Below are 25558 nucleotides of genomic sequence, written 5' to 3'. Positions count from 1 at the left end.
TCTTCCAAGTAATATAAAAAACACAACTTTATTTAAAAATTATGATTGAAATCATCCAGTCCCTTTTATGACGTGGTCTAAAACATAAGGAGTAAATTTGTTTTACACTCAGCATCTTCACAAATATACGTATGAAAAATAATCAGAGCCCAACCTATCTCACCAGGTATCATTTTTGTTTAGCCCAACCTAAACTGCAAAATGAGTAATAAATATTTTTATTTAAATAAGTAACATACAGTATTGCTAATGGGAATTGATGGCATTATTTTTGAAAGTATAATTTGCAGTTGTAACAAATTCTGCAAATTAGAATATTGTAGAAAATGTCTTATTCTCTTCATGGAAATAAACACAGAAGTTAAAATAATCCTGTTAGGCAATTGCAGTAAGAAATCATTTTTGTATCTAAGATACTTAAATGCTTTTCTGAATGGAAGAGTAAATAAAACTGAGACACTAAAATAAGCAATCATAATAATAAGGCAAAGTGTGACCTCTTACAAAGCTCAGGATTTTTATTAGAATATTTAATTTTCTGTCAAATTATACATCAGATCATTTAGATAGCAGCTTCTTTGGGAGAAAGGAGAGTAGTCAGATTTGCTTTGCTAAACCTTGCTCTCTGAACGTTGCTTGTGGTGGTAATGATGAGGATTAAAGGAAATGGTAAATTTCATAGTGTCATATAATTATGCACATATCTGCCTCTAAAACACCACAAACTTGGAAATAGATTGGACAATCGCTCTTGATCTTTTCATATTATCCTCTCCAGTTATCATGAGTTCCCAAAATTGTTGTCAGATGCTTTCTTTTCATCACATCACTTTTTTAGGTATCTGACAAATTGGGCAGGAAATACATAATCTGCCAAAAAATCTGTTTAGCCAAATTCATCAAGGCACTGAGGAGAGTTGGCTTATTTCCCCAGAGGTAGCATAATGCAACTTTCTTTTTCATCTCTCACACAGAGAAATCTTTAATCAAAGAAAGTTGGGGGGCGGGGGGGGAGGGAAATAGAACAACTAAACTGGACCCAGATTATTCAAATAATTTCCAGGCTAGGTTTACAAACAAACTAAAAACGAAACAAAACCCTAATCACATACATTTAATTACATCAAAATTCTAGATTAAAAATAATTTTAAAATATGTTGGCCAAAAGTAAAATCATAATCAGTCTGATAACCTAAATACAATATGGCCATCCTTGTTGTCTGAGCAAACAGTAAATAGAAACATTAATTTAAAAATATTTAGCATTCCTTATGAAATGTTGGTATTTGATACTTCACAAGGGCTCACCTGTCATTTCCATATGCACAGTGAAAGGATGGTAGACAGATGAAAGAAATAAGACTGATGTTTTGTTCAAGTACTAAGGTACAGCAGTATGCTTTCTTGTATTCTGAGATAACAGCTATAGCTGCAAGTTCAGAAGGGCCACTAAGGTTTTTTTCCTCTTTCTTCTTAATTGCTCTCTCCTTCTACATTGCAATGCACTGAAGAGTTGGAAACGATGTACTGTGCAGATATGACAGTATGCTTGCGTTCATTATAATACAGGTATTAAGTAGAGCTCTATTGATTAGACATCACTTCTGCTAACCACATGAAAGTAATTGAACAAGAGATTTCTGCTCCATGCTTCAGAGTTAGTCCTGAGAATTACAAATTGGTGTTTGTCGACTGGAAGACTCAAATCTACGGTGTAAGTAAAGGGAAAATATTCTTTCAGTATGTTTGTTCCATCATAAGTTAGTTCACGATGATTCCATTTTATTGCACAATTTGTTGCCCGGTGCACATTATCTTTTCTTTTAATGCTTTTCTTCAAGTAGTCAGTTATATTAATTAAAAAAGTATCTTTCTGAAAGATGTATTCCTCTTAGCAGGCATTCACCCAGGTGGGTTCATTTTTCAAGTGCTTCTTTAAATTGGTCTGCAGGATTCACTCAGCTCTCATTGATATCTCTTCATCCCTCTCATAACAGCCTTAGTCATTGCAGCATCTTATTTTCCTTGGAGATAGCAGGCAAGCTGCTCTTTCAGACTTGTTGCCAAAATAAGAAGACACTCAGCACCTCACCACCAGAGACTGAATGCAACACCTGTGCTTTGTCCCTTGCTTCAGCTCTTAAAATTATAAACTAACTGTAGCTTTTCTACTTATTTCCTTGAGATTTCTTTGCTTTTCACACTAATCTAATCTTGAATTCTTTTGCTTGATTTAGTGATCCTTATAACTGTTCTGTTTCTAAATAACCACATGCACACTAATTCTAATGACAATAGGTGGTTTTGGAGTGCGGAGGACCAGATTGTTGAGTTGGTCAGATGCTGATTAATCATGTTTTTCTGTGTGCAGTTGTAACTTTTTATTTATTCTTCGAGGAGTGTCCCTGTAGGTGCTCCACTTTAGGTGTTTTAGCACCCTGCGCTTGTAATCTGAGATTTGTAGTAGCAGTGTCCTGGCAGCCATCTCGCATCACTTGGAGCAGTTACCTAGCGTGCGCAGCCAACCCGTCCCCCAGTTCCTTCCCTACCGCCTTTGGCTTGAGTCGGAGTGACAGCAGTGCCTCTTAACCTTGGATAGCTCAGTAGTTTTCTACTGAGCCTTATTAGCCTTTTCATTTCCTTATTTACCCTCTATTTTATAGTTTACTTAAAACCTTAAAAAAAAAAAATCTGTTAGTTGTCCTGTCACAAATCCCCTCCTCTCCCCTCCCCATCTCCCAGGTGGGTCTCCGGCTTCGAAAGACAACAAGAAGAGGGAAATGAATATGGGCGTATCCTCCTTCTTTCTCAAAACAAGTATCCTCTGAGGCAGGGATATACACCCATCACCACTCCTCCCCTAAGCCAGGGCCCTCTCAGCATCACACATCCGCTGATATGTGAGGCTGGCAGACTCAAGCATGGGTATCACCTCCTAGGACTTTTCCACCCAACTGGCATACTGGGATCCGGATAGGGCCCGAGCCTCAGGCCCTCCAATCTACCAAGGTCTAGAACAACGCCATCCCCTTCAACGCTTGCCCCAGCTCCCTCAGAGATGCAGGAGGAGGAGATAGAGGAGCCCGAGGACACACCTGAGGGTGATACCCTGCCACCTACCCACATTTCATCTTTGTTGCTGGACGAAACAATAATGCCAAACCCCTCCTCGCTCCCCTCCCCCCCCACTTCAGGGGATGATTTCAAATCCTTCCAGGATCTATTCACAAGTGTAGCTGAATTCCTGGACATTTCCTTAGCAGAGCTACCAGAGACTCAATACAAGCTTACTGACATCCTCCAGGCATCTCCTTCAGCAAAAATTGCACTGCCTATTAATGCTGCCATAATGGACCCTGCACAATTAATCTGGCAGACACCTGCCAGTCCCACCTTTGTGTAAGAGATCTGTCAAGAAGTATTATGTGCCAGCAAAAGAGGCTGAGTTTTTGTTCCCTCACCCTGCACCGAACTCACTGGTGGTAGTCTAGAACCACCCCTTATGATAAGGACTGGCAAAGGCTAAACCTTTTTGGGTGGAAAGCCTACTCCTCAGCTACGCTCCAATTTCGCATAGCTAATTATTCAACTGTAATATCCAAATACATGCACAACCTGTTCACTAAAATGTCAACTTTTATGGAACATTTACCAGATGACAAAAAAGAACAATATAAGACTAACATCTCCGAAGGGGGTCTCATTGCCAGGATGGCTCTACAGGCCTCTCTCAACTCTGCAGACAAGGCAGCACGCTCCATTGCTACGTCTATGGTCATACATTGGGCATCCTGGCTCCACCTTTCTGTGTTCCCTAGGGAGGTCCAGGCCACAGTCAAGGACTTTACCCTTCAAGGGTCAGAAATTGGTTGTGGAAAACGCAGATGTGTCTTTACATACCCTGAAGGATTCCAGGGCCACCTTAAAAACCCTGGGTAACTATGTTCCTGCGAACAAAAAGAAACAGGGCTGATTTTACAGCCAGCAATTCCGAACTGCCCCATACACCCAGCCTCAAAGACAGTATCACCAACCCCGTAAACAGAGATGCACTGCTTTCAGGCTAGGATAAGTTACATTTGTGTAAATCCTAGCCTACATTATTGGCAGTATATCTATAATAGGGTTTTATAGATATACTGCCAAGCAGATGCCAGCAGAGCCAAGACCAGCCTTCTACATCTCAACCATCTACTTCCAGGCAATCATTTTGAAGCTTTGGTCGAGGGCATGAGACCTCTACATTCTTTGATCTGGTTGTCCCTGTGGGTGCTCCACCCCCCCCTCCTCCCCTATACTTCGGAGTTTCATGCCGATCCTCTGGGGAAGAGAAGAAACTGGGGGCCGGTTGGCTGCACATGCTAGGTAACCGCTCCGAGCAGCGCGAGATGCCTGCTGTGTGTGCGTGGCCAACCGGGGCACTGCTACTACAAATCTCCAATTACAAGCACAAGGCACTAAAGCACTTAAAGTGGAGCACCCATGGACAACCATCTCAAAGAACCTCAGTTACTGCACAAGGTGAATAACGTCTCATTTTTCTTAAAGGCAGATGTTAAGAGCACTGTTGTAATTATGCCACACTTGTGCTACTTTTAGAGTTATTCGAATTAGTTGGAAATCAGTACCAAAAGTAGCTCTTAAGAATATTATTAGTATTTCTAGTACTCAAAGCTGGTCATCATACAGATAACCAAAGCGTCTTAGGTTGAACAGAATACTAACATTGAACAAACCAATGCTTTGCATTAGAAGCATAATAAACAGAGTGACAGTATTCTGAGCCATAGTCCTTTGGTGAGGTGATTCAGTAGAATGTTGGTTATTCTGTTCATTTGGCACCTGAACTAAGTTGACATTGGTGGAAGCTATTGGGTGGTCAGTCCTTGAAAAGCAATTCACTTATTTCGGCTCCTAAATAAAGACTTGGGGTGTGTATACAGTGCAGTTAGACACCCATGGCTGGCCCGTGCCAGCTGACTCGGGCTTGCTAGGCTCGGGCTGCGGGGTGGTTTAATTGTGGTGTAGACATTCTGGCTCAGGCTGAAGCCCGAGCTGTTGGAACCTCTAATCTCGCAGGTTCCTAGAGCACTCCAGCCAAAATCCAGATGTCTACACTGCAATTAAATAGCCCTGCAGCCTGAGCCCAAGTCAGCGGGCATGAAGCAGCCGCAGGTTTTTAATTGCAGTATAGGCAAACCATTAGGGGCCTAAGTTTGAAAATACAATTTAATTCATTTTCATTGTTTTGTTTGAAAAGCTGATTTGTTGTTTGAGGGGTGGAGGTTGGGGAAAGCAGATAAAAAGAGCAGTAGAAATAGTGCTTCTGCTCTGAATCAAAGAAGTAATAGTAAGTGCCTGATGAATGTGTCAAAGAATCTTCTTACTAAGTGTTTTGTCAAACCTACGGTTTCTTTCTTCATTTGATATCATGGAGCCTGATAACTATATCCATGGTAAATAAAGAAATAAAAAAATCACTAGTTCAATAAGATTTTAGACTTCTTTTTCTAACATCAAAGTTTATACTGGTGAAAACTTTAAAACAGATAGATGCCTTCTGTCCTGTTTCCATTCCTCTCCCTCAAAAAAGAAAACAAAACAAAAACCAGTCAGGTTTAAATCAGTCAGACATTCATCATCTTTCATTGGTTCATTACTTTTCCAACTATATTTTTTGCTTATTTAAGAGCTATGGCCTGTAGCCATATCACTCCAAGCTGTGATCTCAGATACAAATAGCTAAGCACAGTCAGCCGGAATCAGCAATTGGATAGGAGACTACTAGGGAAAGCTTAGATACAGCAGGAAGTGATATTGGTGATTCAGTGGATGGAACTCTTTCCTCTGAGCTATACAGAATTAATGGATGTGATATTAAACGCCTTTATGCTGCTGAAGGTGCATTATTTAAGATGAGACTTAGCCATAGTAAGTCCTGCCCATATGTGGTAATTACAGTTTCCTCCCGACCCTTTTTGGTGGAGTAAAGCACTCTAGACACCTGGGCATATTGTAACTTGGGGAAATTTCATTCTGCCTTCCTATGTTTCCATACAGCATTTTCCTTTGAAATATTATTCTCTTCTTTCTGCCCTAAACTAGTATGCTCTGTTGCTGTTTGTTGTTAAACCATTGCCACATTTCACCCAAGAGATGGGTAAAATGATTACTTTGAAGCATTTGTACAATCAGTACGCCTTGTAAAGTGCTTTGGTTTCTATCTAGATGGAAGATGCTATGTAAATGTGAGATCATTCATATTGTGGTCTAAATAAGGTCTTCCTTCTTCCTTATCTGATTCTGTACTGAAGTCATAGTAGTGAAATTTGTGCTATCCCATTCATTTCCACAGCAAAAAATTGTGTCCAAAACATTTTTTGACCTGATTGAAGCATGAAGCAGAATAGGAAACTGGAATGTGAACAAGAACCAGTTTATTCCATAACACATCAAAATTAATTTCAAAGCGATTACAGAAAATTATGGGCAAAAAGACATTATTTTGGTTCATTCCAGTGTGCAGGTCTGTCTTTAAAGGATTTTTACTGTGGCAGCTTTGCCTTTCCTCACAGCAGGACTGAATTTGTACTTTGGAAAATAGCATTCCTTCCTGAAATATGGTATTTCTTCCTGATGTTCCAGGATATTATTAACAGGATTTGCATCCTTTCACCCTCGAATCATTGGTTCTTATTGGAACTGTCAGCTGTGAGGAGGAAGGAGGATATTTGTGTTTCAGCTGCCTAAGAAGCAAACTGAAAAAATGCCCATTGTGTCCTTCCTCCCCAAGCATGGCTGCTGAGTTTCTTAGGTTGCTGTGAAGTTTCGCTTTCATGTGAAAAGGTAAATTGGTTCACTTTCAAGTGAAAGTAATTTTCAAATTGACCCAGCTGCTTGAAAGCCATGCTGGGGGAGGGAAGCAGCAGAGGGGACTTGGTTTCTTAAGTTCAGCCGCCAGTGCTTCTCAAGCAGCTGAACTTCAAAGGGGAACTCTCCTTTCCTCCCATTCCCTTCAGCCTAGCTCACAGCTCTTCAGAAGTGGTTGAGCTGCTTTAAATTCTGAAAAGGTATCCCACAAAGCATTCTGTGCTTCCAATTCAGTTGATGTAAATTGAAAACATTAGCAGGTGGACTTCAGAATTTTTAATTCTGGGGAGAGAGATGGCCACCTGCTTTCACTGCTTTTCCAGCTAAAATCTTAGTATTTTTAAATGAGTGGAAGGAGGTCTATAATCTTTTCCCCTCTTTCTATTTGACCCTTTCACTTATGTAAAGGATGTAATGGGTTATGAGAGAGACAGTTTAGATTATTATTCCATAGGTATTGATGCTTTAACAATGAAAAAGCCCTGCCAGACTGTAGACTCAGTCAAAAAGCACAACCGCTCAATCAGAATTTTGCTTTCAGCAGTCCGTGTCCAAAGTGATAAATATTATGATTTTCAGATAAATAAAAAAAGTTAATGGGTCGAAAATGTAAAAGAACATACTACAAAGCTAGATTATACTAATACACATTTGGAATGTTATTTTTGGAAACAAAAGTGCTAGTATGACGCCTCAAAGCTTTAATCAATAGTTATTGATTGGAGAAATGGAGGGAGAGGTTTGAGCTACCAGCTTGTCCCACAGCAGCACCATCCACTCTGAAATTGTCTAATTAGTCACTGGTTTTAAAAGTGGCTTTATTTTTGGTACTATCAAGAGGATGATTTCTAGAACGGAAACGTCTTTGCAACTATAAAGAGAGCTTTAATTTAAAATGAAAACATTGATGTGAACTTACTGGAGCATCATGTGGTAGCAATGTGTACTTGGTGCCTCTCAGTTGAAAGCTCTCAAACTGCTTGTCAAACTAAAATTCAAGCATCTGTAGAGTTCACAATAATAGAAGATGGAATTTTGGCTAAAGACCGAGAGAGACAAAACCACTATTCAAGAAAATGGAATCTCCACTGGCTACCCAGGTAGAAGGGACAGACCCTTTGTTTCATCCAAAACCTAGTATATAATCTGACAGACACATTATGTACCTGCCTAAATTAATCATTAACAGAGAAACATATCAAACTGCCTTCAAAAAAATTAATTTTTGAGTTATTACATTTTGGATCAAATGGTCTAAATTATTCTGGTATATAATGAACCATGTTTATCCCTTCAAAAGTACTATAATGTTGCTTGAGTTTAAAACTGAAGTACCACTGACTTCTAAAATAATGGTTTTCATTTATGACATACACCTTGGGAATATGAACACATAAAAGTACAACCATTGGAAGCATTTAAAGATGTATTTGGAAATGCTGTGAGCTAAAACAAATTGCTTATCAATTAAAGCACTTTGTCAAATGAAGCAAACAATATTGGTTTTGAAAGTTAATCATGAATTTTATTATAAGTTATAGAAGGGGTTCATCTTCACTTTAGAAACAGTTAAGATGTTCTTTAATTTTATTCTCTTTAATTTTAGGGAAATCACGTTTATCTATAGCAGTTACCTAGAGATCACTGAAACTGTATTAATACAGTTGGTGGCACTGTTCACATTACAATATTTGTGAGAGTAAATATTTTAAAACTATTTAATCTGCTTTTGGAAGTACTTCTGCTGGTGGTGACATTTTAATAAATTGTGGTGGAAATTTATTTTGTCCCTGTGATGATCTTTTGTGTGACAACTCCACATTCGTTATACAGGTGACTGTATAAAGTATGACAAAAGTATGCTTTTTCAGAAAGGTATTGTTCTTTGTGCATATTATTTTAAAATGTCCTATGGATAAATAACATTTTGATTAATTTAGCTATAGTAAGATTCTAATCTGTTTGTTAGCATTCGATAGTGTGCCCCATTTTAAAAATCTACACAGAAAACAGTTTTTCCGCATGATAATTTATCAGGCTGAATAAAACTGCTCTGCATGAAATTTTACAATGGCTTGATATTAGTATGGGGTATAGCTCTATGTAATCCTACTAGATTTTCTCCAAAAGAATCTACATTAAGGGTCACTTCCTTCTTTCTTTATATACTTTAATGATAACATTTTTGCAATTTAGGTATGTGAGGAAATATTTTCTAATAATGTTTTCTTTCCCACAATAGGATACAACAAGTATAGAAAAAATGTCAAACTGTTGTGAAGAAATGTAAGTACAACATAAAGAACTAGTAAAGTTTAAAAACTGTATCAGTATGAAAGAAAACTGAAGGCACTGGTAATAGTTTTTGCATGCTACCATGCTTTTGTTTCTTTTCTGTAGCAGTAGTTCACTATTTTTATACTTGTTTTTATATAAAATAGCTAAGATTATTCTTCTTCCCTGCCTATCTAAAGCAAGCAAAACTATATTTCGTCTCTAAAGCACAGATCAAAAGACACTTGCTACTGTGTTGTTGACATGTATTTAATTGCTCCTGAGAAATTTCTTCCCCTTCAGAAGTTGCCTGTAGTTGATTGATGACACTGATTCAGTTTCTCCTATCCAAAGTTAAATCTCAGCTGCATGTCATAATGAAAGAAAAGCTGTATATGTGATGCTGGGACACAATTCATCAGAGTCCAGTAATGGATCCCCAGCCAATCTATATTGTTCTAGCTGACTGAAGTGCACCATGGGAGTGCTGTCTTTCACTAATAATGCTGTCTTCTGTAGATCAAGGCCCCGAAAGCCATGGCAGCAAACCTTCTCAGAAGTTTTTGGCACTCGCTGGAAGATCCTGTGGTTTATTCCTTTCAGGCAGAGGCAACCACTGCGAATTCCCTACCACTTTGCCAATCATGTCTAAACAGATGGATGGTGGGCACAGATGGGTCCTCCATGCTGGAAGTGTGTAACAGGTTTTATGATAATAGAACTATGACAGTCTTCAAGTCAATTAAAATCCACCCACCAATCTTAGACATCATAATGTGCCCCAGGCTTTATTTTAATAGTGATCTTGATTCTGTTGTGGGATTAGTACTAGTGCTAAATTTAAGTTTAAGGCATATTTACTTTCAAATTAGTTTTCCAGAGGGAATTCTTGTGTGTTTGAGGTTAATAACAAAAACATAAATGATTGAGATACAATGTTACCCAATTTTGTTTTGATACTGGATATTTTGATTTTTTTTTTTTTTTTAAGGAAACACTGAAGTTTACATAGATTAATAGATTTCAAACAAGGTGTCTCATTTTGCATTTAATTTTTTAGTATTTTTTATCAGTAGATTTATCTGTAAAGGTCTTTTTCTGCTAATTGTGTTTAAAATTCTCTAATGTCTTCTTTTATTTATGATGCATGATATTAATCATGCAGTACAGCACTGGAAAAAGGTGGTATTTTAACAGAAGCAGACTTTTTCCTAAACTTTTTCCAGAAGTTTTTTTAATATATAAAGGGAGATCTTATATCTTATATTCTCACTTTTGTAAAAATGTAGTCTTAATACAGTAAGTTATTGTCCCTGTGTCAGTAAAAGCTATGAGAGCAAACACCCTAGGGCAAACTATGCAGATATAAAGCATGTTTTTCCCTTTTCTCCACATAGATTTCCTTGTAACTTGCAATAATTCCACATATAATCGATATGGTACGAATATTAGAGTACATACATTTTAAAAATGCAGGTTTAATCAGTCAATATAAGGTATCATGTATGAATATACAAAGTAGTGTGTGGTCACTAAAGTTATACTTAACATTTTTGTTTTGGTTAGTCACAACTAGAATTAGGATTACTTTTCAGGTGTTTATGTATAATGGGCAATGTGTATGGAATATACTTTTTTAGTATTTTATTTATATGTAAATATTGATGTTATAGACAAGCATTAATTTCTATGTAAACAGGGTAATTGAACTGCACTAACTTCCTCATGTGTATTGTGTGGACAGGAGACCAGTTTGCTCTTTTTCTGGGATAGGAGGGTTGCTTCTTATTAGAAGTAGTTAACAAGAAATGTTAACCTTAAGATTAGAGCTGGTCAAATAGTAAACTGATTCACAAATAGAAGCATTGCCTTTGTTTTGCTATGATTTAGAGCATTGTGTTATTTGTTATTCATGTATGTCTCAGCAATTGTCAGGTATTTGGGAATCTTGAAAGTTTCATGAATTTTCACAAGGATAAAATTCATAGTTTGTATTTGCTCACTATTCTGCCTAAAAAGTTGATCATCCAGACTAAGAGCAGAAACAACAGCATGCATATTAGGTGACTACCATTCAAATTGAATAACAAATAGTGAATAGTGAAAGCAAACAAGACATAAGCTGAAAATTATTTATCTCAGGCTATTTAGGATTTCTAGCATTCTGAGAGAAAGTTCCTTTCACTCTCTCTTTCACTGTTAGTTTCTTTATGGGACAGTCTTATGGCTGATGTTTAAACCAAAGTTCAAAATGACCAAGAGGCGATGAAAATGATGATGTGACCTTTGAAATTTACAAATGGGCACTGTATAAAGTAACTGCTGCATCTCCTTTAAGAAAAAGGAAGTCACCCGTTGTATCCTCTGTGACACTCTGGATGGAAATTAAGTCGTTTTCATTCTGCTTAAACGTGTTTTGCAAAACACATGTATATAAATATAGCATTGGGATTTTTTTTTTTTTTTTTTTTTACTTGATACTGAATTAGTGTAGTTTGCAGGTTGTATCATTTAAATCACTCTTTCTCATCTACCAGTCTGTAAAATGGCACCAGTCCCTGAGATCTGCCTGATACAGTTTAGGAAGGCAGCAAGCTGGTCCCTGGTATCAAAAAGCTTGAGAAACCCTGATTTAAAGCACTGAAGCCTTTGACTAAAGAGAAGAGCAACGAGTTTAAATGTCCTTGACTCACTCATTGTGGGATGTACATTTATTCTTTCTGTGTTTCTTACATCTTCCTTTCAATTACTTAACTTTGGGGAAAACACATTTGAAATACATAAATTGTTGCAGTATTGGACCATGAATTGTAAACAGTGCATTTAAATTTGGTAAACTGTACCTATACAAGAAAGGATGGGAGCATGAAATCTTTGCTTTTTTTTATCTCTGTAATTAGTCTAAATCTAATATTCTATAAATATATTCCAAATAAGAGGAAATAAATAGATTGTGACCTTATCCTAAAAGACACGGATCTTGAGTTAAACATAAACAAAGTCTGAATGTATATAGTGTAAATTGTACATTTGTATACACACATGCATATCTGCAGTTTACAAGATGTCCAATTTGGTTGATTAGCAGGTGTTTTTACCTAGTATGATTTAGGACTCTGGCCTGTTGGGCTTGTGGTGAAGTTGACACATACTCAAGTCTTAGGGAGAGCCTTTCATCTCTTGTTCCCCAAGTGCCCTCTTTTGGCCAAGTCATGCAATGACATCATCTCTTCTCCAATACAAGAGCGAATGTCCCTGCGGTTATGATTCATAGATTGCTGAGGCCTCATACTCAGACAATGGTGATTTGGAGCCATAACTGTTGGAGAGAATGGAAAAAATACACCCAAAGTACATGGTTTGCAGGAATCTATATTCTTGCGACTCTAGCATATATCCCAGACACAAAAGCACTGTTAGTGTCTTGCCTCAGATAAAAGTGAAACATGTCAGACCTCTTGCAAATCCTCAGAATAGGTCTGTGGTTTATATAACTCTATTCTTTTTGTCAAGTGAGGCAAAATATAGATTGCATAACCCAATACTGACTTTCCTTTTGAGCAATGTGTTGTACATTAAAGTTCAAAAATAAAGCATCAGAGTTACTGTTGCTGAAATACCAGATACTCATTCTCATGTTTCGTGATACACTCTTAAATTTTGTCTGTTTGACTGTTATGTGAGAATGGTAATACCAAAGTGCAGAGGTTCTCCAATTTTTTCACAGTGATGGACTTTCTTTTAGACCTCTCCCTTTTCAGCCTCTGAATCCCATTCCCACATCTTGCCCACAGCAACTATAATGTTCAGTTATACAGAATGATATTAGAACAGTAATGAGTGATCTGCTTCATTTTATACCCCATTTTGCATTTCTTCTGTTTATTTCTATAAAATCTTCAAATTTTGGGGGTCCCAATTTGAGACCTCTTTAAGGGGCTTGATTTTCAGAAAGTGCTGAGTAGCCATCTTTTGAAAATCAGGCCTCTTTAATGTGTCTGAAGTTAGGCACCCAAAATCACTTGTGATTTTTGAAAAATTAGGGCAAGAGCATTCTCATATTATTCACTTATTAAAGCAGTTGTTCTAAAATTGTGATCTCCAGAGCTGCTTCTGTCACAGGTGTAAAGGATCTTCTAGCACTCGTGTTACTAACATTTCTCCCTCTAGCTGTAGCCCTGTGTTTGGGGCTCCTGTGGCCACTGTTCAGAGGATATATTTGACCACCTAATCTTAAAAACCCAAAACAAAAAAACCCTATTCATATTATACCCCATGTAGCTAGCTTTATTCACTTCTATCAACTGCCTGTTTCTTTGGTGTCAATTCAATCCTGATTAAATTTGTGGATGATATCAAAATTGGAAGAGGGACAGAACCACATTTCAAAGTAGCCTGAAGAGATTAGAATGGTACTGGATATTAGCTGCTATTTATTTTCTTGCATTTGTTCCCTTTTTGTTGTATTGCAACTTTGGTCCAGTTTTAATATTAATCTACTCTTTTACTCTTTTGTAAGGCTTGTCTACACAGGGAAGTTAATTCAGATTAAAGTAGGATTTTATTAATTTTATGCAGAGTAGTTATTTGTTTCACTCCCTGTGTGAATTATTAATCTATAATGAGTGTCCACACAGGAGGTTAATCAGGAATAGCGACTCCAGAATAACTGCTCATATAGACAAGCTATAAAGTTCATAAACCTTGTGAATATGAACAGTACTAAGGGGTTGCCTACTAATAACTAATAAGTACTTATTTCATTGACTGTTGTAGATATATTAACTATGAGACAATAATAGCTATATTTACTGCAGCATACAAATGGAAATCCAAGCTCTGAGAGTGCTCTGGAAACATTTTGTTTCCTTTTCAGCAATGGGATGTTGTGATGTAGTAGAAGTATGGCATCAGAAGGGTTAGTCGGAGTCCGAACAGTAATGCTTTTGGAACATTAACATCTTTTGCCGTGAGCTAGTGGTTTCAAATTACACTTAAAACATCTCAACTACTAGCATGGGCATTTTGAAACTAAATGGAAGAAAGATTCCTAGTTAAATGTTGGTCAACAGCATATCTTTGGTGCTGGGCATTTAAATGAGTGTGCCACATCAGAATAATTTCTCTGTAAATGTTATTAAAAACAGTTCTGGCTGGCAGTGAAGTTAAGAAATATTCTCTTTTCACAATTGGGTATGACATTACTAATCAGGTTTGCATTTCACTGAAGAAACAGGCAGCTGATAGACATGAATAAGAATAGCTACAAAGGATTTAAAACGATGGGTGCCAATGTAAGAACATGGATGGACGGACAGACTTTGCAGTAGGAAAACTCCTGTGCATCTTGGATCTTATAAGAGGACGAATGGGGGAGAAAGATTCATATCCAACAAAAAGAGAGTTAGGATGGCTCCAAAAGAGTTGTTTGTTTCAGCTTTACTAAATTGTGAACAAGATGCAAACAGCAGGAACTTTTCAATTTATATGTACACTGTATCCCTCTTTTCCATTTATCACCACCTTATAATTCTTGACACAGGACTCTTTAAAAGCACATCTTGTTGCCCAGTTTTATTCAGTAAATATGCAAATGATATTTTTCTTCAGTAATGAGCAAAGAGTTGTTGCAGTTTGTATTGTAGCAAACCTCTAGTTATCTATGTAAGGAGCCTTGATCATGAAGATGGTACCTGAGCATCATTGCTACGGAGAATTTGTTGTAATAAGTCAGTGAAACATTAGTTACGTAAATGGCTTCACTAGTTCACAGCAAAACATTATGCTTGTTTTATAAATTGTACATAATCTGCCAACCTTTCTGGCATCAATACAACAATAGCAGACTTTTCTGTCATGTTGAAGATACAACATATCATTTAACATGTCTATGATTTCTATACCCTTCATTTTTCCCAAACTTGATTTTACTGCCGACCACAATAAGAGACCACTTTTAGCTTTAACTAACCAACTGTATTAGACAGAGCTAACTAACAGTGTTTATAATTAGTCCTGAGCCCAGTTTTCCAACTGGATATAACATCCCTTTACTAAAAAGACTAAATGTTCTGATCCAAATATGGTGGAGTCTTGACCTCCTGAGAAATAATAGTCACTTCTTCCACATATATGTGGCATAAGGGCTATGTCTCGTGTCCCACTGAGGATAAATAATATTAATCTGCGTTAAAATAGCTACAATTTAAACTATTGTGAAATAAACACCTAAGTGTACCTCAATGATATCCAATACTGAAAGATACAAGAATAGCTTGAAGCAGTGTGGTCATTAATTGATCCCACCTCTTGCTAATATAGCCTTGCTATGTACAGTGGAATAATCAACTAATTAATTGCTTTACCAAGGCTTATAACAAGTTCCTGTTTCACCCATACTTCTGCCATTGAGAGAACAGAAATTTTTATTTAATTTTCTGAGAACAAAAATTACTGTTCTGCATTTGTCCTTCAAACCAGTTAGTACCAGTCTTTTTCTATCACCAGGCCATCACACCTTATACTACAATGGCTCCCAAACTTTTGTAGTAGTGACCCCTTTCACACAACAAGCCTCTGAGTGCAACCCCCCTTATAAATTAAAAACACTTTTTTTTATATTTAACACTATTATAAATGCTGGAGGTGAAGCGGGGTTTGGAGTGGAGGCTGACAGCTCACTACCCTTCAGGTGGTAACCTCACGACCCCCAGTTTGAGAATCCCTGTTATACTACATTCTGTAGCCAAGAGTTTGCTACTAAAAAGCAACATGACCAAACACTCCATCTTATCCACAAGCTCTCAGTGAAAGGTGTCTTCGTGGGTCAGACCTACAAATATCTCAGGGGTTGTCTCTTCAGCTCAGCCAGCCATCTCTGGTCTGGATTTTTCTTTTCCAAATCACTGTCAATCACAACAGGCAGCTATTGTGCCATCCTCTTTAGCTTTTTCAGTGCTTCTCTTGTTGCTGCATTCTGCTAGGCCTCAGGTCACTATCCCCATGTGCATCAGGTTAGTAGTCAGGAGCCAGGATGATTTGAGAAGAGCACAAAAACTTACTTCACCACATTGCCCCAATCCTCCTGTCCCTCTGCTGCCTTCAGAGTCCACATGTGCCAAGCTGAGAGCAACAAAGTATAGGCAGCCCCATGGTGTCTAGTGCTCATCAAAAGACAATTTGGAGGTCTCCTGAAACTGTAGGGCCCAGATCCTTGTGCGTTAGTCCACTCCTGATTTTGGGCAGCTTTGTATTGCTGAGTAAATTTGCCTAATTGAATTGTCTGTCAGTTTTAATGACACATGTAAACTTTTTATTTGGGAAGGAGCCAGCTGTGTCTAAATACAACTCCCATACAACACTTGAGTTTTCGAAAGTGCAAAGCACCCACATTTCCAGTTGAAGCCAATGGAATCTGCAGGTGTTTGACTTCTCTGAAAATCAAGACACCATTGCCTTGCAGTCCTGCTCTGCATCTATTATCTTTTTTAGTCACTTTTACATTTAAACAGCATATTGCAGCACATTAAGTGTGCATCATAAGGATGAGTGTGGTGTGAAAATGAAAACCTTTGCACAGAGTTCACTTAAGTTTGCTTAAGTTCACTAGGTTTGAAGTTTCCTTGTGAGGGACTAACTCATAATCTGACAACAAGGGATCTGAACCTTGAGGGCTCACCTGATTATAATATAGTTTGGTTGCATCTATGCAGACAAAATAATACTGTGTTTTTATAACATTATTCTACAACATAGGAATTTTGCTGGTATAGATAGGCCCAGCTCAGTCCTTCTGCTCCCAAGCACCCTGGGGCTGAGATCACCTTGATTACAGTACCCCAGTCATGTGAACACTACCACTGACTAGCTCTAGCTGCAGGCATGCAAGGCTCTCTTTGGCAACAGGAAAAGTCACTGGTTTGACAGCCTGAGAAGGGGTAGGATATATTTTTATTTTTAGATCTCAATCTCTCCAGTTATATTTCTTTTATTCTGTTGTGGTGCAGCTGTAAATACATATTGTGTCTTTTAGGGGTTTAATTACTTAAAATCCTGAGAGATGTAATTCCCTGTTGGTTCTGTGTAAGCAGACATGTAGAAAAGCTGTCATACTCTTTTGTGGATTCTGAGCTAGTGCTGCTTTTTCATGATGTAGTAAAACACAGCAGGAACTCTGTTCATCTTCAGCATTGTTTTTGACACACACGTAATATTCAAGTTATTTTTAAACTGTGGATGCCTGAAGTCAGTATTTCCTGACTAAATATACTATATGCAGTGTCCTGGTACTACTACAGTAGCATTTAGAGATCCTGACTGTTGCACCAACAGTGGTTTTGTCCACTTGGGAGACTTATGTTCTCACATACATATGCTTTGTAAAATTAGATTTAATCTCAGTCAGACTAGTTTCTGTTTAACAAAACTCAGTATCCAGACGTTCTTGGCATAGTTGATTTTAAATGTTCATTATGGATGGTTTTGTAATTATGCCAGATAGTAAAGTATGTGTTTGCCATTTAATTGAATTATTGTGACACAATTCAGTTAATTCACAGGGTAATTCAACAAACTAGGGTTTTGAGAGCAAATTATGTGGCACTGATCGCAGTCACTTAAGTTCTTCCTTATGCACAATGTAATATATTTCTTTCATCCATGTTACACTGACACACTTTATTCTGTCATTTAAAAAATCATAGGACTGGAAGGGACTTCGAGAGGTCATCTAGTCCAGTCTCCTGCACTCATGTTTGTTGGCATCCTTTCATCTGCGAGAGATGGTGGGAATTGCAGCCTATGATGTAGATGGTTTGAAATGTCTCACGTGACTGAATAGTCCAATCCGAGATTTGCATGATCTTTGGCAGTTATTGCAAATGTATGTATCTTGGTTGGGAGCTGCTTGTTTCCTATAGGCTCTTTTCTCTTCAGCTGTAGGAACCAGCTTCTGTCATGGACCCTGATACCCTGATGGAGACGATGGCGCCACTTGTTACGATAACTTGCCAAGATTTCCCATTGGTCAGGATCAACTCCAAATTCCTCCATATCTCTCTTGCATGTGCCCTTATAGCAAAGCTTGGGACGTCCTGTTGTTCTTGTTCCCTCTGATAGCTCCCCGTATAGCATGTCCTTGAGTATGCGCCCGTCGTCCAACCTACTCAGATGGCCCAGCCAGCACAGTTGTCTTTGCTTGAGCAGGGCTGTCACACTTGGTAAATTTGCCCTTCGAAGAACCTCCGTGTTGGTGACTTTATCCTGCCATTTGGTGTTGAGTATGCGGCGTAAACAACATAGGTGGAAACTGTTTAACCTTTTCTCTTGATGAGCATAAATTGTCCATGATTCCCCACCATACATGAGAGTGGTGAGGACGCAAGCTTGGTACACTAGCATTTTGGTCTTGATGGTAAGCTTTGAGTTGTTCCATGCTCTTTTAGTTAGTCTGCTAAAGGTGGTAGAAGCCTTTCCAATGCGAACATTTAGTTCTTTATCCAGTGAAAGGTTGGTGTCACTGTAGAACCTAAATAGCTGAACTCTTGGACTACTTCTAGCTGGTTTGCATTTAAAGTAATTGAAGGGTCTTGTGGAACTCCCTGTCCTAATACATCTGTTTTATTGATGCTGATGGTAAAAGCAAATGCCTCACAGGGACTTGAAAGGCAGTCCATGAGTTCTTGTAGTAGATCTTCATTGTGGCCTATGAGGGCAGCATCATCAGTGAATAGAAGTTCCCTGATTAGCACCTTTTTGACTTTGGTCTTTGACTTAAGTTGGGACAGGTTGAAGAGTTTCCCATCTGATCTTGTGTGGAGATACTCTCCATCTTTCATGTCCTTAAACACACAGTTCAATAGAACAGAGAAGAAGATTCCAAAGAGCGTAGGGGCAAGAACACATCCTTGCTTCACTCCACTTTTCATCTCAAAGCTGTCCGAAGTGGACCCATCAAACTGGACAGTTGCTCTCATGTTGTTGTGGAATGAACATATAAGACTTAACAGGTTGGTGGGCATCCTATCTTTTCTAGTATTGCAAATGCGTATTGGCATTCATGGCAGGACTAAGTATTATCTAGACCATCCCTGACAGGTGTTTGTCTAACCTGCTCTTAAAAATCCCCAGTGATGGAGATTCCACAACCTCCCTAGGCAATTTATTTCAGTGCTTAACCACCCTGACAGGAAGTTTTTCCTAATGTCCAACCTAAACCTCCCTTGCTGCAATTTAAGCCCATTGCTTTTTGTCCTGTCCTCAAAGGTTAAGGAGAACAACTTTTCTCCCTCCTCCTTGTAACAGCCCTTTATGTACTTGAAAGCTGTTATCATGTCCACTCTGTCTTCTCTTTTCCAGACTAAATAAACCCAATTTTTTTCAATCTTCCTTCATAGATCATGTTTTTATACCTTTTAATCATTTTTGTTGTTGTTCTCTGAACTTTCTATAATTTAATCCACATCTTTCCTGAAATGTGGCGCCCAGAACTGGACACAGTACTCCAGTTGAGGCCTAATCAGTGCAGAGTAGAGTGGAAGAACTACTTCTCGTATCTTGCTTACAACACTCCTGCTAATACATCCCGGAATGATGTTCACTTTTTTTGCAACAGCGTTACACTGTTGACTCATATTTAGCTTGTGGTCCACTATGACAACCAGATCTCTTTCCACAGTACTCCTTCCTAGGCAGTCATTTCCCATTTTGTATGTGTGCAACTAATTGTTCCTTTCTAAGTGGAGTAATTTGCATTTGTCCTTATTCAGTTTCATTCTATTTACTTCAGACCATTTCTCCAGTTTGTTCAGATCATTTTGAATTATAATCCTATCATCCAAAGCACTTGCAACCCCTCCCAGTTTGGTATCATTCACTAACTTTATAAGTGTACTCTCTATGCCACTATCTAAACAATTGATGAATATATTGAACGGAACCAGACCCAGAACTGATCCCTGCGGGACCCCACTAATTATGCTCTTCCAGCATGACTGAACCACTGATAACTACTCCGTGGGAATGGTTTTCCAACCAGTTATGCACCCACCTTATAGTATCTCCATTGAGGTTGCATTTCCCTAGTTTGTTTATGGGAACGTCGTGCGAGACAATATCAAAAGCTTTACTAAAGTCAAGATATACCACGTCTACTGCTTCCCCCCATCCACAAGGCTTGTAACCCTGTCAAAGAAAGCTATCAGGTTGGTTTGACATGATTTGTTCTTGACAATTCCATGCTGACTGTAACTTATCACCTTACAATCTTCTAGATGTTTAAAAATTGACTGCTTAATTATTTCCTCCATTATCTTTCTGGGTACAGAAGTTAAGCTGACTAGTCTGTAATTCCCCAGGTTGTTCTTATTTCCCTTTTTATAGATTGGCACTATATTTGCCCTTTTCCAGTCCTCTGGAACCTCTCCTGTCTTCCATGACTTTTCAAAGATAATCGCTAATGGCTCAGATATCTCAGTCAGCTCCTTTAGTATTCTAGGATGCATTTAATCAGACCCTGGTGACTTGAAGACATCTAACTTGTCTAAGCAATTTTTAACTTGTTTTTTCCCTATTTTAGCCTCTGATCTTACCTCATTTTCACTGGCATTCACTATGTTAGACGTTCAATCACCACCAACCTTCTTGGTGAAAACTGAAACAAAGATGTCATTAAGCACCTCTGCCATTGCCACATTTTGTTACTGTTTCCCACCCCCCATTGAGTCTTCCTCTTGCTTCTAATGTATTTGTTTTCTTGTTACCTTTTATGTCTCTGACTAATTTGATCTCGTTTTGTGCCTTGGCCTTTCTAATTTTGTCCCTACGTACTTGTGTTGTTTGTTTATATTTATCCTTTGTAATTTGACTTGGTTTCCACTTTTTGTAGGACTCTTTTTTTTTTATTTTTAGTTCATTTAATATCTCCTGGTTAAGCCAGGGTGGTCTCTTGCCATACTTCCTATCTTTCCTATGAAGTAGGAAATGTATCCATCTCATCTCAGCACGCATTACAGTTTCAGGAGTGGATTGGGATAGAAGCAGAAGAGGAACTGGTTGCTAAAGGGCTATAATTTTGTAAAGCGTGCAGACTGCTTATATTGTTCTCTGCAAAATCTTTGAAAGCTTAACAAAAAATTCCAGATGTGTAGAAGAAATTGCCATCTGTATAGCTTTAGCCAATGATATTGTTACTGGCCACTATTTTCTCTCTCTTCGCCAATAAAACACAGATCTGATCTCTTTAGAAATCCATCTAAAAATGATGGAAAGCCATACATAATGTTAAATCAGACAATCCATTAACTAATAAGGAATATTTACTTCAGTTACCAGGAGGTAACAAATGCATGTTCAGAACGGCACCAGGCAGACAATCAAAGCAAAACATGTTTAAATTTGTTCAAAATCAAACCACTAAAAGTAATCCATTTCACTGTTGAATATAGATACAATATTAGGCTTTGAAATTATTATAAAAACATTTTGTAACTGAAAAAATACAACATTGAAACTACTTCTGTCTTCACAGATTGAATTAATCAAATTATCAAAGTAATCTGTCTGAAAATACACCGATTACAAGAGGTAATTTCAGTACTGTTCAAAGATATTTGAAAACCAAATGAAATGCAATAGATGCCTGATCTGTATGTTGTTTAAATCAAAATAGTATTGTCATTGTAAACAATATACTGTAAATTAAGCACTGTAAATGTTTAATTTTTGTGTGTGTAGTTCAGGTTGAAGATAGTTAAGAGTGCAGAATACATACTGGCAGTTGTTCCCTGTCTTTATAAAAGGGAAAATAGTCATTTCTCTTGGATTAAGGCTAATTATGATCTGGACTGGTCAAAATGGCAAGATTTCAAAACCTTTTGGGGTCAGGGGATGGTGCTGTTTATATTTAAAAAAAAATTTGTGTGTGTGTGCAGACAGTGCTGTTGGACAGAGTTAGTAGAGCTGCCTTCAAATCCCAAATCAGCCATTTTGTTCTGTTATGCCTTTATCCCGTACTGGATATTTTAAAAAGCATCCTCTTTCAAAACACTAAAAACTAACAGGAGTACTTGTGGCACCTTAGAGACTAACAAATTTGTTAGTCTCTAAGGTGCCACAAGTACTCCTGTTCTTTTTGCGGATACAAACTAACATGGCTGCTACTCTGAATCCTAAAACTAGTACAATGTAGCTGAGCATTTCAGACAATAAGAGCCTGATTCAGCAGATACTTAAGCATATGGCTACCTTGAAGCGCATGAGTAGTCCCTTGCTGAACTAGAACCTAAGGTTCAAAATCTGCTCTGTTGCTCCCATTAACTTCAGTAGAGTTCTCCCTGTATACCTCTTAAGTATAATTTGGACCTAAAGTAGAATATACACTTCTCAAGTTATACAGGAAATCTGAGGCAAAGTTCATGATATGTGCACATTTGAGGGAAAAATCAATATTTTTCTGAATATACGTAAACTAATTTTCCCAGGTCTACAATACAGAAGATTATATAGATACTCTGTCTCCTTAATGGTTTTCAACCTAAGTGCCATAAAAAAATATATTCTGTAGCCATCGATATCAAATTTTGTAATTTAGGCTTTCTGAATTTTGTAATTCACTTAATCTGCATGTTGTTGTTTTTTATTGTTTTGTTCTCTATTTTACCTTGACTGTTTCCAGTTACTTTAATACTGTTTACATTAGATATGTTGAGAATGACTAGTGCTGAAGTTTAGCAAAAGAGGTGCATAAATAATCAATGCATGATGTTTGAGGTGAATGGGAGAAGGGTACCAAAACAGGAACACTTGCTCGGGTATTCTTTTTTATTAAATCAAAACGTAAAATGTGTATCCGTGTTATAAACAATGATTTGTATTTATTTTGATGATTGTTTTATTTGTGTAATATTTCTATTTTTCTTTCCAGAATGATTTAAGTTACATTGTGGATATTTTTATTTTATTGACATGTATTATGTACTGTATTTTTAGAAATTTTATTTTTAAATAAAAATAAAAAATTCTGTTTTTCCTCCTCTGACCATCATTTAAAAATCAGATTACAGTTTAAATTGCTGCATTATTTATTTATTTGCTGTAAACACCTTGCTAATATTTTCTCAGTCTGTTTCAGATTTGCATCATATTTCTTTGCTTTAATAATTCTGCATCTAAAATATATGTCTATGTTGATATGATCCAAAAATGAACAGGAGTAGAGAAAGTATTATGTATTCTAGAGTCTTATTGCCTCCATTATGGCTAAATTTGCTTTTATTTATTCTGCAGTGCATCTAACCTCATTCCCTCTCTCATAACCCTTTTTCCTGCAGGTCTTGGAAAGGAGAACTACTCTTAGAATATTGCTTTTTTTTTCTTTTGTACTGCTTAAATGGGCCTGATTTTGCAGCCACACTCTGTGCGTAATTTTCATTGATGTCAGAGTTCCAGATACAGAGCAGTTGCATATTTTGTTCTATTATAAAATAAATATTGGCTGTGGAAGCATTGTGAGGCAAAAAGTCCATAAATATTAGACTTACCACATCTAAAGAACTGCGGGCCTGTACAATCCAGCATCGTTCATGAAGCCTGGTTTTACAAAAGAACACCATCTTGATTAATGTACCTTCTAGTTGATGGCAGCAGTTCTGCCTTCCAGGTGAGAGGTGAGATATGGTGATGGCTACACAAGGATATGGGGAGGAGAGAGAAAAAAAAGAAAGAAAGAAAAAGCTGTTAAGTAAAATGTGGGTGTGAAGAAATTGAACCCTGAAACAAACTAGATTTAGCAGTACACAGAGCCATAGCAGTGATGGGAAAAGGGAAATTGTTCATTCCAACTCCGAGGATGGTTCCACCACAAGAATCATGAGTAAAAGAAAAAGGGTGATTGTCAGGCATTCAAGGAAATTATTAAAATGGCTGAGTTGTGGTACTTCACGAGTAATGGCTTACTACTTGATGATGTTTCATGACACACGACTTGCTTGTTCTATTTCAAACCAAAAACCTGATTGTTTAATACTAATGATAATAATATCACTTTTATAATGATCCTTCCTCAAAAGCATAAAACTACCCTGTAAAATTCTATATTGTTTGTATATTCCAGAGAAAACAATTCCTACTTATTGCCAGTAATGTCAGTTTTTCTTGTCTGGAATTTTACTGGGCTCTTTCCCCATGTAATAATTTCAAATCTGGTTGATCTCTGCTACTTTATTTTATAAATTAGAAACAAATGAATCATGTTTGTCTCCTTTCTGATGTGTGGAACAGACCTTTTGGCACTTATTTAAAAAAAAAAGTATATATGCTGCAATATTTGAAATGCTTAAAGCTTTTTGAAAGATTTCTAGATATGTCTAGTCCTTTTATGAATGGAATGAAACAAAGTATTCAATAATACTTTGAGGCTGTAAATTGTGAGAGTGCCTGCCAGGTAGTACAGATGAACAAATGCATGCAAACCCTGCTGTAGTCTGACCAATTACCCATACGAGCAGCGATTATATTAGTATACAAGGGCAATTGGAGGGAAAATTGGACCCGGTGGACATCCAGCTGAGTAAACAGGCTTGAGGAAGGATGGAGGATGTGTTAGTTTGAGTAAAATACAGCTCAGCTAATTAAAAAATAACAGACCAGAACTTCTGTCAGTCACAGCACATTCTTTGTATGTCCTCTAGTTTAACAATATTTTTCTTATTAGACTTCCCTTATCAAAAACACTCCTTTTACCAAAGGATTAGCTTGAGATCAGACACATTCTGAAATAGACTTTATGCAGTCGACCAAAATTTTGTGTTTCAGAAATACAGACCTGTACATAATTGAAATGGACAGGTGCTGTTGAGAAATAATGGTTATTTCAAGCTCCAGTAATATAATTTATCCCCAAATACAACATTCAACCAGGTCTTGATGATTATATGGATAGGATATGCTGCACAGATTCTATTTTTAATAACTTGAAGCTAACATTTGCGTGTATCCTTGGCCCAAATCCCTCCCTGCCCAGTATTGGATTCCAATTGTCTTTTCATTGCATCCAAGTGGTGTAAGTATATGGTTTGTGATCTATACAAATGTAAAGTATGATTATTCCTTCTTGATAACAGCAACAGGTATTGAATAGAAGGATGGTCCTGTAGTGTCCAGGTGCTACTTGACTTGAGATTGATACTTGAGAGACCTGGGTTCAGTTCCCTCCTCTGCCACAGAATTCTCATATGACCTTGGGTAAGTCCCTTAGGCCTAGATTTACAAATGTATTTAGGCACCTTACTCAATTGATTTCAAAGGGAATTAGGTGCCTAAGTAGCTCTGTGAATCTGGGCCTTAGTCTCTGAGCTTCAGTTCCCCATTTGTTAAATTGGGGATAATAGCACTTCTCTCCTTCACAGGGGTGTTATA

General features: G+C 37.5%; 1 protein-coding gene across 3 annotated transcripts in view; it reads left to right on the top strand.

Moving 5' to 3' along the window:
- Nucleotides 1-23171, top strand: part of ZDHHC21 (zinc finger DHHC-type palmitoyltransferase 21) — a 73110-nt gene extending 49939 nt beyond the window's left edge. For 2 of the 3 annotated variants that reach the window (XM_054032666.1, XM_054032665.1), the window contains 2 exons: nt 9114-9157; nt 9665-10204. In XM_054032666.1, coding sequence (XP_053888641.1) covers nt 9114-9157; nt 9665-9797 — 177 coding nt within the window. In that variant the 3' untranslated portion in view covers nt 9798-10204. Of the gene's footprint in view, nt 1-9113; nt 9158-9664; nt 10205-17847 lie in introns of those variants that run through there. The other variant, XM_054032664.1, reaches the window with a different exon arrangement.
- The last annotated feature ends 2387 nt before the right edge of the window (nt 23172-25558 follow it).

The sequence above is a fragment of the Malaclemys terrapin genome, chromosome 6 (genome assembly GCF_027887155.1).
Source record: "Malaclemys terrapin pileata isolate rMalTer1 chromosome 6, rMalTer1.hap1, whole genome shotgun sequence".
NCBI classification, from domain to species: Eukaryota; Metazoa; Chordata; order Testudines; family Emydidae; genus Malaclemys; species Malaclemys terrapin.
Note: the sequence above shows the minus strand (reverse complement) of the source record. Positions and strands in the feature narration are given on the sequence as shown.